Here is a 19,758-nt window from a genome sequence, read left to right as displayed (position 1 = left end):
GTCCTTCCTTGGCTGGAGAGGGACAGCCTCTTCCAACAACATCCTTTCTAAGCTCCTTGGGGTGAGTTCCAGGCAGACAGCACTTCATGAAGATCCAGGAGGTTCAGAGGAGCCCCTTCAGGTTTTCTCTCTGGGGACGCACCAAGGTGGACATGGGGAGGTCAGGGAGGAAGATGCACGATTATTCCTTACTGAACACCCTCCACCCCATTAGCCAGGCTCTGTGTTAAGTGTTTTCCATTTGCCATCTCACCAGCTCTGAACGAGGTGGGCATTCATTCACCCATGGGGAGACTGAGGCATGGAAATACTAATCTCCTTGCCCAAGGTCATGGAGCAGCGACAGGTCAAGGATTTGAACTCAGACCTTTCCTCATTCCAAAATCATCCATGCTTTTTCCATTAAAGGGACATTTGTATTTGGCCTGTGGCCCACTTTGATTTCCAGATCTTCTTTTTGTCCATGTTTACAGAAGCCTGTCCTATCCCATCTGGTAGCAGTGTGTGGTGTTTAAGTGCACAGGCTCAGTGATCAGCTTGTTTGGGATTTAATCCTGGGCCTGCCACTCACCAGCACTGGGTAAATGATGTCACCACTCTGTGCTTCAGTTTCCCCATCTGTAAAATAGGAATAATGGTAATAATACCTCCCTCCAAGAGGTCATGTGAAGAGTTAATGACTTAATATTTGTAAATATTAAATTCTTAGAGCCTGGTACAAGATAAATGCTCAACACGTGGGCTTTTATTCATTGGTGTTGTAGCTCTCAGCCCTGGTTGCCAATCAACCCGGGAGCTTTAGAAAAATGCCAGTGTGTGGGTCCCACGCCAGAGATTCTGATTTAATTGGTCTCAGGTGGAGCCCGAGTGTAGGTGGCAGGGTGATTTCAGTGCTCAAGCAAAAGCGAGATGCACCGGGCCAGAGTTTCCACTGCAGGGGTGGTGTCCTGGGCACGAGGGACAGTGGGTGGCACCCAGCAGGTGTCAGGAAATGCTGGAGGGCTGCTCAGACGCCCTTTGGGTCTATGTCACTCTTTATTCAGCATCAAGATGCCGATGAGTTTGGATCTCACCCTCCATCAGGTAGGAGGGAGGTCACCCACTCAGACCGAGGTCATCAGCCTGAAATATGAAGACAAGCTTTGTCCCATCCTGAAAGCGTCTAATGCAAACATGAAGTCATCCCAGCCCTGCCTCTGCCAAGGGCTGTGGGAGATCCGCCCAGGACTGAGCCAAGTTCCTGAGAATTCCCGAGAAGGGACGCACCCTGTTTCCGTCTAAGTCACATGCCGCTGGCCCCTGGTTTCCCTGGGATGTGCCAGGGAGGAGAAATTCAGGTTCAGCGAGGAGGCCTTTGAGCTCTGGCCTGTGGCTGTGGTCTGGGCCCACCCCTTTCACAGCACTCAAATCCCTCTCCCACAAAGGATGACACATGCTGGCTCCTTATTCATTTTACAGATGACTTCAACTCTCTGGGTCTTTATTTTCTCCTCTGAAAACACCTCACAGGTTTTTGTGAGGGTAAAGGACGGAAGAGAGTACGCGTTAAGTGGTGGCTTTGATCCAGCAGTTAGGCTGGTTGTTGTGACGGGGGTGGCCCAGGAGGCGGCCAGAAGTGTCCTTCTGGAGGTGGGCTGTGGCTAATCCTCAGGCTGTAGGCTCTGAACCACTGCACTGCAAGGTGTCCCTTACCCCCTGCTCCAGCCTCGTTCTATGACACCTCCTCTTACCACAGGATCCGTCTGTGACCACAGGGCATTGGTGCCTCTTCACCCACCACTCAGTCAGCAGTCAGGCTGGTTGTTGTGACGGGGGTGGTCCAGGAGGCAGCCAGAAGTGCCCTTCTGGAGGCGGGGCTGTGGCCCGGAAACCGAGGAGGGGCAGCTGGCCGAGGCTCAAGGCCTGGGGCCCTGCGGGGAAGGGCTGGAGGCTGACGGGGAGAGAAAATGCAGTTGGCACCAGAGCCAGACCCATCCTCTGTGTCGAAGATGCAAGCATTTCCTCCAAAGACACGCGAGCGTGCGTGTCTTGCTCCTTGTGGGGTTCCCAGTGGGTGTTCAGTAAATATTTGTTGGAAGAATGAATAAGTGTTTATTTCTATAAACATTCGTCATTCCAGCCCCTTGTCACAAGACACCACTTTGAAGATGACAGCTAACCCAGTCCCTCCAGAGGAAACCTGGAGTCGTGGCTCATCTTCCATTGTATTCTTTTATATTTATTTTAAAAAGTACGTTCTATGCTCGACGTGCGGCTTGAATTCCCAACCCTGAGAGAGAAAGACATAGCGAGAAAGAGCCCGAGCAGGGAGGAGAGGGAGAAGCAGGATCCCCAACGAGCTGCGAGCCGGGCGCACCCGGCGCGAATGCGAAAACTGGTGGTCCCTCGTGTCTTTGGAAGAAATGCTTGCATCTTCGACACAGAGGATGGGTCTGGCTCTGGTGCCAACTGCATTTTCTCTCCCCGTCAGCCTCCAGCCCTTCCCCGCAGGGCCCCAGGCCTTGAGCCTCGGCCAGCTGCCCCTCCTCGGTTTCCGGGCCACAGCCCCGCCTCCAGAAGGGCACTTCTGGCCGCCTCCTGGACCACCCCCGTCACAACAACCAGCCTGACTGCTGACTGAGTGGTGGGTGAAGAGGCACCAATGCCCTGTGGTCACAGACGGATCCTGTGGTAAGGGGAGGTGTCATAAAACGAGGCTGGAGCAGTGGGTAAGGGACACCTTGCAGTGCAGTGGTTTAGAGCCTACAGCGTGAGGATTAGGTTTTCTTCTCAAGGTGTGGGACAGCAGCAAAGGGTATTTAAGCAGGAGAGTAACATGTGGGATTTCCAAAAACCGCCATAGCAGATTGCAAAGGGAAGTTCTGGAAGTGGGAGGCCAACAAGGGTCTCACTGGGCTGCAGTCAGTGTGGTCTGTCTTCAGGAGGCTGCCGGGAAGAACCAGTCCCTTGGCCTCTTCCAGCTTCCGGAAGCTGTTCGTGCTCCTTGGCCTGTGGCCGTGTCACTCCAACTTCTGCTGCTTCTGTTGTAACATCTTCTCTTTGCCCCTCTGGCCTCGCTGTTTGTTATAAGAACCTTTGTGATGACACTGGGGCCCACCTGAAAAATCCAGAATCATCTCCCCATCTCAAAACCCTTCACTGAATCACATCGGCGAAGTCCCTTTGGCTAGGTCAGCTCACAGGTTCACCGGTTTGGAGATTAGGACATGAACATATTTGGGATGCAGGGCGGCCGGGGGGGGGGGTTATTTTCCCATCTGCCACAGGGGTTAAGGTGTCTCAAGGCTTTTCCGCACAATGAGTGTAGCCAAAGGGAGGTCCCTGAGCACAGGTGGCTCTTCTGGTCACGTCTTGGGGCCAGGTGCTGAGGGGACCCCTGGGGGGGGGGGACACTTCGTTAGCGCCAGTCCCACTGTTGTGTCTAATGACAAAAAGAGATAGCATAAAGGCAAAAGGACAGTTGTAGAAAGAACACAGGTCTGGGTATCAAAGACCTGGATTCAAATCCCAGCTTTGCCTGAGACCAGCCACATGACTTGGACCAAGGGACTCAAACAGCTTGTGACCTTCTCATCTATTAAGTGAGAGTCATGATCTTTAAGAATGTTGTGAAGAAAACCAGCTACAAAGGACCCAGCGTGGGAGGGTGGGTGTTCAGTGGATGCTGGCCACCAAGTCTCTGGGCAGTTTAAAGGGTGCGGGGGAAGATGGCTAAGGAGCTGACTCCCCAGGCAGGTGATGTCTCCTCTTCCTCCTCCCTCCCTGCTTCACGGCTGCATAGGGGAAACAGCCCTTGCAGTGGCTCTAGAATCTGGAGAATCTGGCCCGGCTGGAATTGTTAGTCAGTTTCCCCTTTCCTGGCCCTAGCTGATAAGTATATCCTGCTGGATAAAAATATATCTACCCTTACGGTAAGATTCCCCAGGCTGGGAATTCTCTGAGCATCCCTGCCTCCAGCCTGGGGGAATGGGCATTGCCTTTTCTACAAACAACCTAGCAGAGGTTTCTAGACAGTGGTGAGCGGTTGAGCGATCTCACCTCCCTGCCACACTCTGGGACCGAGAGGGGGCTCTTACTGCCACTGGAGAAGAGGCAGGCTGGGCTGGGCAGTAGCAACAGGGTGCAAAACACAGCTCCTTTCCCAAGCTGTTTGTAAGTAGCAGTGCTGACTGAAGCTAGGAGACAAAAGCGTAATAACCAGCACAGGGTCTTACCGAGTATGGGCCACGGCTCTCAGCCACGGCTGAATACTAGCTCACTGAGTTCTGCCCCACAACCCTGTGGCCACACATCCTGTCATTGTCCCCGGGAGACCCGAGGCATGGAGGGGGGGGAGGGAAGGCTCTAGCCAAATGAGTTGGTGGCAGACACTGGATTTGAACCCAGCAGTCTGGTGTTTATCTGGTAGGCTGGCTCCTCTTGAACCTAATTTAGAAATGTAGTTCAGAAGGCTCCTTTCAGTTTCCTGATGGCATGGAAAACATCTGCAGATCACCCCAGACACTGGCAGACCCATGGGGGTGCCACCCCCGAGGGGCCTGCCCACACCCCCAAGGTGGCCCTCTTCGTCCAGATCTTGTTTGCTGGCTCTGCAGCACACAGCACTTGGTGTTTGACAGCTGGCTCCCCTTTCCCTCGATCTCCCCAGGGAGGCAGCCTCCGAGCTGATCTGTTTTTGTCATTGCTCTATTCCATCCCTCATTGTTTTTTATTGAGGTGAACTTTACATAATACAAACCATTGAAAAGTGCACAGTTCAGTGATATTTAGTACAGTCACCATGGCGTGCAAGCATTTCTACCTATTCCAGAACATTTTCATCACCCTGTGCCCATTAGCACTCACCCCCCAGACCCCCTGCCCCCAGGTCCCGGCAACCGCGGATTTGCCTTTTCTGGACATTCCATATAAATGGAAGCCTATGTGGCCTTTTGTGTCTGGCTTCATTCACGTGGCATCATGTTTTCAAGGTTCACCCGCGCTTCATGCCTTTTTCTGGCTGGATGATATTCCACCGTGTGGACGGGGCACAGCGTGAGCATCCATCCATCTGCTGATGGACATTTGGGTTGTCTCCACCTTGTGGCTACTGCGAACAATGCTGCTGGGAACGTTCGCGTATTGGAGTCCCGATCGGTTTTCCACAGCAGCTGCACCATTTCACATCCCCACCAGCAGTGCGTGAGGGTTCCGATGTCTCTACACCTTCAGCCGCCCTGGGTACCCTCCGTTGTTTTAGGATAGCCATCCTAGCGCGTGTCAAGTGTTGATCCTCCACTTTGAAAGCAGAGCAGAGACACCATCAGCCCCACCTCACAGATCCAGCCCAGGAAATGGATTCCCAAGGTCATCCTAGCACTCAAACCCTCTGCTCTAACGGCCCACAGCCCCTGCAGCCCCTGGGGCGACTTTCTTAATAGGAAATGCGTGGTGTGCAGAGAAAGATCCTTGGGAACAAACGGACTGGGGCCGGCGGAAGCAGCTGACCCCGCCCTCAGAAAAAATCCAGCGCAGATAACAGAACACGCCCCTCTCACACCCAAATTTCAGAAGCTACTTTGAACCACAGGCAGGTCACAGGAATGAACTCCCTCAAGTTCTCCAGAAAGCTACAAGCTTTTTGTTTTTTGTTTTTTTTGCTGTCAAAACACAGAAATGAACGAGTACAGGTTTCTTTTAAAATAAAACAAAATGCACACAAACCCACTCAAACTTGGTCTTAGTTTTTTTTTTTTTTTAAAGATTTTATTTATTTATTTAACAGACAGCCAGCGAGAGAGGGAACACAGGCAGGGGAGTGGGGGAGGAAGAAGCAGGCTCCCATCGGGGGAGCCCGATGTGGGGCTCGATCCCAGGACTCTGGGATCACGCCCTGAGCCGAAGGCAGACGCTTAACGCCTGAGCCACCCAGGCACCCCTGGTCTTAGTTTTTAAAAGATAAAGACCTTGGCTCTCCCTGGCTTTTATTTCAGCTAAAAATGGTGGCGGTAACAGCATGGACCCTCCTATTGGGCTCCCATCGGGGAGTCTCCCCCCATCTGACCCCTTCAGCCCCAAAACTGATTTTCCACCCTTGGCCGTTAAGGAAACAAATGAGTGGCTTTCAAAAAGGTCTGTCCCCTTCCCAGAGACATAAGGCGCTGGAAGGCCTGGCCTTGAATCCCAGCTCTGTCCCCTCCCGGAACACTAGGCCCATGGGTTTGGCAGAGTGACAACTTCTCTGGGTCTCAGTTTCTCTGCTATAAAATGGGTTGCTGGGAGGATGAAGGGAGTTAACATGTGAGGTGCTTGTCTCCACCTGCGTCAAAACCAGCAAAGTACCCCTCCCCCATGTATAACAGGCAATCTGGAATATATTCCTCCAGGACCCTGGAGGAATTACACACACACACACACACACACGAAAGAAATATATATTCATTCCATTACATATGTTCCATTTCTTCTTGTCTTGCTGTGATTTCAGGAGTGATTCCGGCAGACTTACATAACTGACATTACTAGTAGATTCTCTAAGCTCTTGGCCCCTGACCTCTGGTAGAGATAGCCCCTTGGCAAGTCTTCAGCAGCACTGGTCATTGCAGGCTTGCTGTCTCTGGGCACGGCAGCAAGAGGAAATTATAGAGAAGACTTCTATTTGCCAAAGAAAGAATTTTCCAACATTTAACTTCACTGTTGGTATCAAGCTCCTCTATTACTCTGAAGTATAATTTCTTTCTCTCTTCCAAGAAAAGGAAATCTGAAACTGTCGTGGGAAGGACACAGTAGAGACTTATTCTGGTAGGGCTGGAAGCCACCAAGGCAATGACCATGGAGAGTAGCCGTCAAGGAGTTGATCTCACATCAAGACTCAGCACCGAGGCAGCTGAGACCCAAACCGCTTCAGCCATGGCACAAAAAAGACAACTTCCGTTCAGAAATCAAGTCAAGCTTTATCAATGATGCAAATTTACTGGGAGGTACTGTAAAAATTAGAACCAATCAGAATGCCTTCCCCATCAAATTGTTTTATTAGGTTAATTAAACAGCTTAAAGACGACTCATTTTGTTCGGTACCCTTCTAGAAAATATTTCAAGTTTTAAATGAACTTCCAATACATAAAACAAAATTACTTTACCATAGACAAATTTCAGATCAAAATACAACACTCTGTTTCTGTTTTCTTACAGTTATAAAATCCAGTCAATACAAACTACATAAAAAAGATAAAACACTTTCACTGATCCTCGGTACAAGAGAACGGCACGACTGCGGAAGTTCCCAAAGCACAGCCCCCGTGCTGGCAGAGAGGGGAGACCGCAGTTACCCCACAACACACTGAGGCAGGTGAACAAAGTGCGTGCTACTGGATTTGACGAGTGAACGTAACCTTTTTGCATCAGTATTACTTGTAAACCATAAAGCAACGCTGTAACAAAAGTTACTAATTCAAAATTACTTCCACTTGGCTAAATTTCATACCAGCAAAGGAACAGAAAGTTACTCCACAGAACAAACGAATACATTTGGACCACAGGATGTTTGAGACATGACATTTCAATGAAATCAAGTCAGCACAATTTCTCTACTATCCTACTGAGTTTGAGTACAATTCTACAAGCTGCAGCTTCCCGGAACCGCAAATATTTTCAACTGTCCATATAATGTCTTTCCTTCAGCTTCTGTATTTCATTGCAAATCTCCGGTGGGTTTTTTGTTTTGTTTTGTTTTGTTTGTTTGTTTGTTTGTTTTTTGTTTGTTTTTTTAAAGCAGGAGGTGTTTCCTGAAAGATGAGGAAACCTATCACACACAATACCACCTCAGTCGAACGCACATCTGGGCAGCTGCTCCACTTGGAATCTAATCAGATAATAAAAGCTGCAGGGTTTAAACTAAAACTGTACGTGCTAGGTCAGAAAACATAAATATGTTAATTAAACAAAGACTGCTGTTTAACCAGATGAATTCTGATATGGTGTCTTCTGAACTTTGTATTTGTGAAATTTTCCTTATGGCATGAAAATCATCAAAATGGCAAATCAAGAGCGTGCTAAAAACCAGTTCTTGACAAGGGTGACTGTCACGCATTTACACGTGGTACCACGCAGGCCACCGGCCAACACGGGCGTCACTGGCCATTCTGCTGGACCAGGGCCCACCTGAGTCTCGGGAGAGTCAAACTGAATTTACAGTCCCATTTTAGGAATTCCCGTGAAGGTTTTCTTCTAGCAGGAGCTCTGCATCAGTGATACAAACCAAATGAATCTACAGGCGTCTCATGAGCTATGGATGGATCTCACTCACGGAGAGATACAAGCATCTCCGCTACCGGGAACGTACAGTGATAACATGAAGTCTGCCCGAGCCTGCCTATCATGCTTCTTTACTAAGGTTTCTAAGGAGGATGGGAGCGGACGGGGGTGGAGAGGGGAGCTGCTTCTGCTACACATGCGGACCACCCCACTTCGGTGGGGGCACACTCACGCACGGTAGGCTGCCGTGGGCTCTCGACATTTCTGCCGAGGCCATGACTCCTGCTGTTCCGTTGTCAGAATTCACAAATGGTATCATTCGAAACAAAACAGGTATTGCTGTGTCCCTGGCGACAGGGAGGGGAGCAGGAGTGAGGAACCAAACAAAAGCTGTGTTACAAATGAGTCAAAGGAAAAGAATCCCATCAGCAGAAAAAGCCACTGATGATTTAATTAAGCAAGTGTTGCTAAAGTCTGTGCTTTTCTCCACTAAAGGCCACTTGATACATCTCCCACCATAAAATTATCTGCCCCATGGAATTTGGCTGTTTTCATGGAGAACCTGAATTCTGAGGTCCCACGGAGGGAAAAAGATGCTGGGAACCCACATAAATTGGTTTTTAAGCTGAGGACACCCTTTTGCCCCATGTACCAGATCCTACATAGTTTTTTTACAAAGCGTTAAGAGTCAAATTCAATAAGCACATGCTAGATTAATAGTAATACATGTATTTTCTGAAGTTTCTTCTGAAGCAAAAATCCATTTTGAAAAAAATATGAAAAGATGGTCTCTCTCCGATTATAAACGAGCAATTCTAATTTCCAATTCTACTCACAATTTGAGCGGCGTGTGTTTTTAAGTCAGAGCTAATGAAGAGAAAAGGAGACCACGGTCTCGCTGCGCTCTCACGAACCCTCACAAGGACGGTGTGGGGCCCGAGCCCACGGGACGAGGCCCTGTGGCGGGTGTGCGGGGGGGCTGGGGCACAGGCGTGTTCCCCAGGCACCCCCGAGCAGGCCTCGCTGGGCGACCTGGGGCCCGCACAGTGCCTGGCGGCCGGGTGCTGAGGTAGTACGTGTGGCGTCTGGAGCCCCTTCTCCTGGCCCAGAGAGGAGCCTGTGTAGGAGGTGGCCGCGCGGGGCCCCAGGCCGGCTGCTTCAGGAGCCCCTGCTCTGCAGCCGCCCACGCCTGAGCTCTAACCCGGGAGGAGCAGGGTGGCATGGCCTCTGGGAAGCTCCCCGGGGGCCTGCGAGGACAGGTCTGGCTCTCTTGCAGCCAGGGCCAGCTGGCTGTGCAAAGTGCTAGTCACAAAGGCTGGGTCAGGAGCTCCCAGAAGAATGCCTTTTCAATTAATATTTTTAGGCTAATGGTCTGGGGAACAAGAGGTTTTTTTGTCTTTTTTAAAAGTTTTTTCTTTTTTTCCCCCTTTTTGGGGATATATACTTTATAAGCAGTTAAAACCCCCAGCTGGGCCAGATGTGGGATGAGGAGCAGAGGGCAGGGTGGGAAGGCCAAGCAGAGCGTGTAAATACGAGGACCCTTGAAAACAAGACTGAAACAAGCTCTTCCACCCTGACTGAAGGCTCTGAACTGGTGCAGAGACGTGCCAACCGAGGCGGCGCCTGTTTCCTGGAGACTCCTCCAGCGGGGTCTTTGGGCAGTCGCAGCGGGACGTGCGAAGGAAAGCCAACACTGGTTCAAACAGGGCTTTTTAGTAAGCCAAGACAACTCGAGAAATCGGGAGAAAATGCACCCAAGAGATGGGAGAGCACAGACGGCTTCCTCCCGAGGACTTGGGGGCATGCCCCGGCTGACGCCTGGTTCCTCTGTTTTGGGGCAGATCTTTGCCAAGGCCAGTGGGGCCAGAAGAGACGTGGAGTGAAGGGCGGCCTCCCTCCTCCCTTCCCTCCAGGACTAAGACTGCCTGTGCCTTCATAGAAGAGGGAAAGCAAAACCACGAGAGGAATCGGATCCCTTGGAAACTCTTCTCAAAGGACGACAAGACTCTATCGAGCTGGAAGGGGCCTGAGGGGATCGGCCAGCCCAATGGGCCCAGCACACGAGCCCCCTTGAGAGCATCCCTGGCCTCGGTCACCTAGGCCCTACTTGAAAGAATGCAATTTTCACTTATCAGCTTTTTTACCTCTGCAGAGGCACCAACAGATTTCAAGCAAGAAGTAAATAAAAAGCAAAAATCCCTGTTATGCTTTTATGGAATCCCTGACAATATGCTTTTACGGAAATCACTAAAACTGTGCCTATTTCTGAAAGGTCTGCTGAAGAAGGCCATGGCTTCACAGTCAGGAGGCCATGGACAGGAGGTGGACAGGGAGGAAAGGAGAGGGAGCACAGGCTGAAAGGAACAAAGACTCTTCTCAAAATCAGTGTTGAAGTACAAACTCACCCACCCACCCCCCTTTTTTTTTTTTAACTAAACTGTTTGTCTGCAGGGAGCTCTGGAGACGGTGACCAGTATCCTGCCAGAAAGCAACAGCCCTCTCCCCGATGCAGTCATGCCACTGGTCACAGCTGCAAGGACTCTCCTAGGGAGCATGTTCAGAGACAAGCACTTGGTGCCTTGGAGGGCCCCCATCTTCCCATGAGGCCACTCTGTTTCAATGTCTGCTGCTGGCCTGAGCCACGCACACCTGCTTGTTCTAAAGACGTCCCACAGGCCAGAGCCTTAGGCCTCTCCAGTGGTGGCCCCTGGAACTGACAGCTACAAGCCGTGGTCCCGGTGTCCATCCAGTGCAGCTGGTGGACGAAGTAGCAGAACAGACTTCCTTTTCTGGCTACCAGTCCCACATACAAACACTATTCTTTTTTTTTGTTTTTTTAATTTATTTTTTAAAGTATGCTCTACACCCAACACAGGGCTTGAACTCACGACCCTGAGATCAAGAGTCACATGCTCTGCCGACTGAGCCGGCCAGGCGCCCCTATTCTTGTTTTTAAACAGTTGGCTTAGGTTCAAATTATCAGTGATTTCCCACCCCACCCCTTTTTTCTTCTTTTTCATTTAGAAACTATCTTTTCTGAACCTGGATATAAGACTCTCTATTAAGCCATTTATTAGATTGTCACGGTGCTGTGGACCCTCACACCCAACACTTAATCCCTCCCAGCACTTTTCTCAGCCTTCTAGATTTTTTATACACGTCACTAAGAAAAGCGTTACAAATAGCCACAGCACCTGCGGTCGTTCGCGGCTGCGCTTCTGGCACAGCTGTTCCGTCCAGTTCTCAGCATGGTCAGCCCTGTTTCTCCTTCCTTTTCTTATTCACAGAGAGAGCGAGAATGACTTTACAGAATGTCTATCATGCTGCCGCATCTGCCGGTCCCACGGTGGGAACCGGAGAGGAAGTGACTGTATGGAAGGGTTAAGGAGCTCACTTTTCGTATCATTTTCTTAAATAACCCTACTTTATCTAAAGGTGCAAAAGTTCTACACACACACACATTTGTAACACAAATTTTGTTTGTTGGCTTAAGTTTCACATAGCATCCAAGTTAAGAGAGAATAGGTATAATGATCTCAAACAGAGATCTAAAATATCTCCAGTTTATCTAACCAGTATAGGTTGCTACTTGTGACATCTTAGGGGAAAAAGAAAGATTCAACTTTGGTAAAGAGTTTTAAGTATCTATTAGAGGGCTTCATTAGGCAAATTCTGAATTGAGGGTTATTTAAAACAACTCTAAATATTCCAAGCACGTATTATGGGATGGTTCAGCTCTATAGAATCATCCTGAATTCAAATATCAGAGCAGCGGAAGGAGAGCAGTGGCACAGGTCTAGAAAGTAAATCATTTTATCAACACATATATCCATTTACTTATAGACCTTGTGGCAGCAGACGTTTGAATGGGGAAGCGCAAAAGCCAGGACACGCAGCGAGGGCAGTGCCATCCCCCCACCCCTGGGGCTCACATAATCAGCGGCCACGGAGGCAGTGGTTACGGCTCAACCACGGCGGGCCCGGGTTCTCACCTTCATTACATCTCTGATCTTCAGAGCAGCCCAAAGAAGTAAACACCCCCGTTTCTCCTATGTCTGCAGGGAAGGAACTGAGCTTCAGGGCTGAAGGGCTCCTGAAGGTCACAGTCTGTGCTACTAGTCTTCGAACCCACCTGCACCTGGCACCATGGCCCGTGCATGCTTGTAGCTACTGGGTTTGCTTGGGAAAGTACACAAAGTATTTACACACGTTTTCCTCAAAATAACTGAAATAAAAAGGTTGGGGCTCTAAGGCGGTAAGTTTAGGTTCTCTTGGAGACCACTTAGGGAAATGTCTCATGCCTGCTGCCAGCCCCACGTGGTGCTGACGTACTGTCATATGGGGAGAAACTCTGCCTTTTGCTCTAAAAAGTACAGGCTGGAAAACTAGATTATGTGAGAGCACAGTGACAGTTCTGTTGTTAGGTTTTACCTGGTCCCTAAGCTATTCCCGGTACGCTAGGTTTTTAGGAACGGGCGTAACTCTTTTGGGCACTGGGGATGCTGGGTAATTCCCGTGAGAAACAACTCTGGGAAGGGAAGGTCTGACTGCAGGAATCGGTGGGCCTCACGGCTCCCCCTAACTTACTGACCAGGGAAGCTAACAGATGCTGGCGAGGACAGAGCCACGTGGAGAAGGCACGTTCCACTGGTGCTCAGAACAAATCCAATCACTCAATGACTTTAAGTATAATGCCATTCCGCACTGTTTGGTCAACCTCAACCCTGTACTTAGGAAACACTTTCAGATTTCATTTTAAAACCCTAGATTATCAGAACCGAAAGAGAAGAGGAATCTACTAATAAGCCCCTATTTTCATCAAAATTAAAGATTCTTGGGGAAAAAATTCATGAAAACACTCTTAATAGCTCCTTAAACCGCTCACAGTAGCACCTTGTTGACAATGAAACACAGTGGCCCCAAGCATCTAAACTCCAAACGCTGGGTTAGAGTCCACATAGACACCTTCTCCTGTCTGATCCTAACAGGATGGGGAGTAAGCCCTCTGTTTTACGCAGCAGTGCTGTTTAAATATACTACTTTCCTACGTTACGAAAACATAGTCTTTTAAAGACTCTTTAAAGTTCAAGTTGAGTTTCAAGTAATCACTTTGCAGCAGCTCTAGGAGAATGATTGTTCCTCCTGATTAAAAGTGCCTATTTAAAAAAAAAAAAGTAGTAAAATGGAAAATATGCCTTAGAGAATTGTATTCCTCAAGGCCGCCCGCTGCTTGCTTCCAGGCTTTTGTTAAAGGACAGAATGTGTTGAATTCTCCTAAATTGGCAGGGGATCAAGCACAACACTACATAATGAGGTAGCCGAGAACAGAGTTTTTCCTATAAACAAAAAGAACAAGGGAATAAGTGCATGCAATTCTCATCCAATTAAACAGGAAACATGATAAAGAGAGCTACGTAGAGTCAGAGTCGTATTTATACCAAGTTCACAGGTTTGACCGGAAAAAATGTAACCCAAGGCTCTAACGTATGTCTTATTTGTAATGAGGAGTAGGAACAATAAAAATAAGGTATTTTAAAACCCATCATCTGTATGGAAATGCTAAAAATAAAAGTCTAATAAATATGATTTGCCAACCAGAAAGAAAGTTGAACCTGCATCTGCTTGGGGCCTGAATGATCTGAAGTGGCCACGTATTCATACGGGTCATGGGAACGGCCTGATAGGAAGGCAGCACGCACCCAGGCCGTGTGGGCTGCCTTCCTCCTCTGGCTTCTAACTTCTCTAACGCGCATCACAGTGACTTGAAGAATTTACAGCAGCTTTGTTGGGCCACGAGGACATCAATATTGAAAACTATAATTAGCCTAAATTTTGGCTGAGCAGCAATTTTAAAGTATTAAGTTTTTATCTCAAAAAAAAAAAAAAAAAAGAAAGAAAGAAAAAGAAGAGAGAAGGCGACAGGTCTTTCCCCCTAGGTAATTATGCAATGCTGTTTTATTTATCACATATGTGATGTGATGAGGAAGGGGAGAAGTTTAAAGACCCAGTCACTCAGAGAACTTCAGCGACAGTATGGAAGGCAAACAAACCTTCCTCAACTGTGTGCGCTTAGACCAAAGAACACAGAGGCATAACTGAGCTCCTCAGATGTCACGTAAACACAAGGATGGCCATGAGACAAAGCTGAGATAGATTTAAGATTTAAAATAGAATCACTTCCGAAAAATACAAAAGTTTTACAAGTTTTACCAGTTGGCTTGCCAAAACAGTAGCAGAAGTCTCTATTTCAATACTACTGACTTTACCACCAGCAGGCAGCGAAACCTCACCCTGATTTCATGTTCTTCTCCAATATGGGCAAATGGGTCATCCCTCACCTTTATACCATACATTTCTGTAATTTCTCAACTGGCTAGAAAGAGTACTTCAAGGGCTATTAGAAAGCTAGCAAAATACTTTCTCCAACATTCTAAGACACAATCTTTTTTCCCTAATTAGATGTGGCAAGAAAAGCAATATAAATGAAGCTTTAGATCTTTAAAAGGAAAAAGTACTTCTCTGTCGAACACAAATACTTAGTATTTCTGTTCTTACGACCTTAATAAATTCTTAAATTTCCTATAGCTAACTGACAAAGAAAACCAAAGATCTTTCAGTTTATATCTGTGTAACTTGCAAAGGACATGTTTGGGGGCTTAAGTTGTACCACAAATGATTATTCTATGACTAAAAATACTTGTATGCCTAGAAAATTAAGTGGGAGTCTGAGAGGCTGAACAGTGAAATGGTAATACAAAGACCCGGATTCTGCTTCTGGTTTCTACTCACATGTGAGGTGGGAAACGGGGCCACACCTACTGGGCCTCAGAGACTGCTCTCTGTCTAACGGCGGGGGGCACTGCATCCATCACGGAGATGTGAGGATCAAAGCACTATGTTCTGGAAAAGGCTTGGAGCCACATATAAAAAACCATAAATAAAACCCAACGTGAAATGTGATAAATGGCATTAGGTGTGCTGAGGATACGGTACCTCAAATTGTACAGAACATATGAATACCACAGAGGTCGGCGTCCATATGTCAGGCACTTTGCATTTTTTATTCTGTACTAATTTCTTACTCTATGAGACCAGCCCATCTGTGTATAAAGTTTCTCATTTAAAATCCAGCAGAATAAGTCGCTCATGGAGAGGACTTCTCAGTCCTGTGAAGAACATTGCTTTGATTACGAGGGTACTGTATGCGGTGGCCCACCATTTACTGACTACCTGCTATGTGCCAAGCACTGGGATCACCAGATGGCCAAGACAGGGTCGCTGCCCACAAGGACTTTATGATCCAGAGAGAAGGCAGCGTGACAGCTCCCCAGAAATCCAAACAGAATTCTTGATGGGTGCTCTAGAAGCATTTGCTGATTAAACCCAGGGCAGCTTTTCTGCACTAATCAGAGTCTTCTCTCTCCCTGGCTCCCCGAAGGCTCAAATATATGAGGGGCAGCCACAGAACAAGGCAGTCTCACCCTTCTCTCCCACCAGGTGCTTTTTAAGGGGGTTCCAGCACCTTTTAAATCCATGCCAAGCGCCACCTCATTCTTTCCCCAGATAATCAAATGTCTTCATCTGACTACAGGAGGCTCTCCTCTGGAATCAAGCAGGCCAGCAAGAAGGTAATACTGCAGTGTTTTTAGCACTCCTTGGAAAACTTTTTGGTTTGGTACACTGAAGTAGGTAAGAATGCACCAAATGGAACCCCAAAGGACCAAGGCAGTTAAAGAATTTCTCTAGAAACCTAACTTACTACCATGCGTAATGAGGCACCACAGCAAAGACAGCCCTATCTCTCCCAGGTCAATATAAGGACGTGCTTCCTGTATGCTGCCTAGAGAACCTACCCCATTATAAATTATAAAAATGGCACCTTCAAATCATCATTGAAGTGGCGATACAACGAGACACTTCAGTACAAAGAGTATACCATCCATCACCGCCCAAAGACTCTTTGTTGGTTGTCGCAGTTTGAGCAAAGCCTACTGTTAGCTCTCAGTTCCTCACAGCAATGAAATAAAGAACTTATGAAATAAACAATGAATTAAAACATTTCTTGGGCCAAGTCTTTATAGCCTACCAACTATACTAGTTGGTAAACACTGTTTTTAATCTCACTAAAGAAATGCAAACACCAAGTAAAACTTCCTACAAACTACAACTCCATGAATATTTATACCCGATGTGAGTTTAACACAGTAGTATAAACTGAAGGGCCACGGGCTCAAGAATTTATCTGAAGCACCAGGAGACAGTAATATATGTAGTCTGGAACTACAATTGAAAAAGTAAACATATATACCGAATCACAATAGCACACACACATTCTCTCCCTCTCACACTTCTCCCTCTCACAGGATTACAAGCACTCTCACACACTCACACACTCACAAAAAAACACTTCATTTTAAATTAAACACCTCTTCGGAAAATCTATATTTGGATGCGTTAAACACACAAACAAACAAGCCTGTTTTAGACTGCAGCCTAGGAGAGATCCTTTAAGTATTCACTGACTCTAACCTGAGACAACTTTCCTTCTGTTCGCGGGATAATGAAAATACATTGCACTTCCCCCAAAGGTATTTTATTTAAAAATTTAAGATCTATCCTCAACTGCCAGTTCCAACCTATGCCTGGTAAAAGTGCCTTATGAAAAAGAAGTATTAAAAATTTATCAAGAAAAGATGTTTCAAGGCATAAGTGGAATGTTAAAACAAGCCTGCATGAAATGAGTTAAAATTTATTTCACATACTGAAGTAACTGTCATTTACAAAAAGTCATGATTAATTTTGGAACACAATAAAGTTAAATATATGCCTACACTTCAACATAATATTTTAATATATATATTATATATAGGAAAATAACAGTTCGGCACTTAGCAGCTTCTGTTGGTTATAGCATCCCATATTATGTGGCAAATTTATTTTAAAAAACATTACCTAATTTCTGCAGCTACCGTGTCAATGAACTGAATAAAAAACTAAAAAAAGAACTGTTTTTATAAAATGAATCGACCAAGTCATGCAGGCACTGAAAATATTGCAACAGGGACCCATTCACTCCTAAACAATGAACTGTCTCCTTGGAGAGGCCTGGCGTAGACTGGGAAGAATTTTAAACTTCAGAAATTAAAGAGACAGAATTGCTGACCGCCATGGCTTTCACAGGACATCAGTCACTGCAACTTCTGAAGGCCAAGGTTCTGTTCTGTACAGGATATGTTACCAAAGAAAATTCACTTTTTTAGCAATTTGTTTCCCTTAACAAATGAATATCTAATTGGAAAAAGAAGTTTGCTTTCTTTGCGGTGGCCACGTGGCTTGCTTTGATGAAAAGATATCCCAGGCATCACTGGGAAGGTGTGCAGACTACAGCTGACTGGTACACAATACAAAGAAAAAAGGTCAGCTTTGCTTTATACATCGAATTCGACTGCGTTACGTGAATGTGTGGTGGATCTGGCCTAGTGCCTCCAGCACAGAAGACAAACGCCGCATGCCTTCTCTTACTAGGATCTTCTGCCACACACAACGTTCTTTAGAACCCCCACAGGCAAGCCTTCTTCCAGCAACTCTTATAGCATTGTACTGACTCCTAACAGGTGTAAGAAAAACAACTGCAGAGAGGGGGTTACCCTTTTTTTTCCATTCATGGGTGAGGAAACATAACCGATGTTTCATATGCATGTTGTTAATAGCATACAAGCATTCCATCTAGGAAGTTTCCAGAAGAAACTCCTATTCTCAAATTTATAACCAAAGGATACATTTATACACTTATTAATCATTAAGACAAAATACTGCTTCTTATAGCCATTTACCAAGAGGGGGAAAAAAAAGCTGTAGAAAACTATTAGAAATGAAGAGCTCTGTATTAAATTGATTAGAAATCTGATATTGCATAAAATTCAAATTATGACATCATCAAGCACTTTGAAGTCCCTGATTGCACACTAAGGTGGCATAATTTGAATGGAAAACAAAGTACCTTACAAGATAAGTGCTACTAAAGACAGACTTTTTCCCCCAATGGGAAGTGGGGTAGCTTGGGGTGACACGGGAGTGAGGGAAAAGGGCAGAGGGAGGAGGAAGAGACGAATTTGCTCTACTATGAACAGAATGAAATTAAGTTGAGGTAGTTTATTCTACCAGCCAAACTTTACTTATAACGTAATTTGTGTAAAACTCTTGCTAGAGAATAGCACTGAGAAAATTCTGCTACAAAGACTAGATTCTTAACGCAGGTGCGCATTCTAAGACAACTTTTCAATCCTAAACAGTAGTAAACAGGACTTTGTGTGCTTTTGGACAGATTGAAGTTTTTGATCCCTATATATTTTATCTGGACAGTTTCTGTAGTCACAGCAGACCTTTATGATTTGTCTGACTTAGGTCTTTCTTCTAGAAGATCTCCTACTCTGCTTAATGACCTCGTGTTTATAAAATGGTTCTGATAATTTGCAAGGAGGAATGGCACTGCATGAGATCCTTCACAACTCCAAGAGCACTACCCCAGAAATTATGGCATGATGTATCTGAATTAATACAGAAGTTAACAACTTCCCTTAAATTCACACGAGGGCTGCAACCTGACTCATGGATTTATTGAGCCTTTAGATGACTAAGATAGAATGTCACAAAAGACAAATTTTATCTTAGTTTCAATTCATGATAATATAGTTTAAAAAAGATTCTTCGGACACAGTACTAGTAGTAAATGGACACTAACTGGCATATAGTCCAATCTAACATTTTAGGCACAAACCTTAATTTGTCGGGCAGGGTTAGGCATGATATTTCCTTCCAAGTGCAGTAGAAAAGCAATCTTGGTATGTTTGGATATGTTGATTTGCATATACGGATTTTTGTTTGTTTACCAAAGCCAGGTACTTGAACACCGCAGTCACTCAGATAGGAGTTCCCTTCAGGGAAAATGCACCTTCAGACTTTAACGTCAATATTTTACATGATACCGATTCCCACTTCCCTTCTCCTTTGGACACTGACTAGCCTCCGTTTGTCTGCAGACACATCTAACTGGAGGAACGGATTCCTCCAAGAGAGCTTTTTCAACATTTATGGGTTCTCCCAAACGAGAGCGGAAGCTCAGGCTTCTAAGCATTAGAGTAAGACCAGCAGAGTTACCATACAAAGCCCGGCACACAGAGCAAGTTTCGGCGGCCACCTCTGTCCCCCTCGCAGAAAGCCGTGTTACGGTGCGCTTGGTCAAGAGCTCTGCTTCTGCTCTGCCTCCTCTTCAAGGTGAATGAACACGGATACGGAATAAACCTTGCTGGAGCTGCAGGCGGAAAAGCTTGCAGTTGGCAATGCGTAAGGCTGCACACCCGGTGCGGCGAAGGTCGGACGGAAGCAGTGGTTTCGTGTGGTGCCAGGTGCCCGTGCTTCTTTTAAACTCACGCACGTAGTCGTAATTGGTACCTAGACCGTGAGAAGCAGCAGAGGTGAGGCAACGTGCCTTGGAGTCACCAGGAGACAGATCCAGCAACATCACCA

At 46.6% G+C, this 19,758-nt stretch overlaps 1 protein-coding gene across 1 annotated transcript in view; it reads right to left on the bottom strand.

Annotated features, from left to right (window-relative positions):
* Positions 1–6,991: 6,991 nt before the first annotated feature.
* GAN (gigaxonin) overlaps positions 6,992–19,758 on the bottom strand; it is a 61,404-nt gene continuing 48,637 nt past the window's right edge. Inside the window, exon 11 of the mRNA XM_045796066.2 lies at positions 6,992–19,683. Within this exon, the coding sequence (XP_045652022.1) occupies positions 19,502–19,683 (182 nt within the window). The 3' untranslated portion in view covers positions 6,992–19,501. The remainder of the gene's footprint in view (positions 19,684–19,758) is intronic.

Source organism: Ursus americanus, chromosome 21 (assembly GCF_024610735.1).
Source record: "Ursus americanus isolate L20-20 chromosome 21, mUrsAme1.1.p, whole genome shotgun sequence".
NCBI lineage: Eukaryota > Metazoa > Chordata > Mammalia > Carnivora > Ursidae > Ursus > Ursus americanus.
Note: the sequence above shows the minus strand (reverse complement) of the source record. Positions and strands in the feature narration are given on the sequence as shown.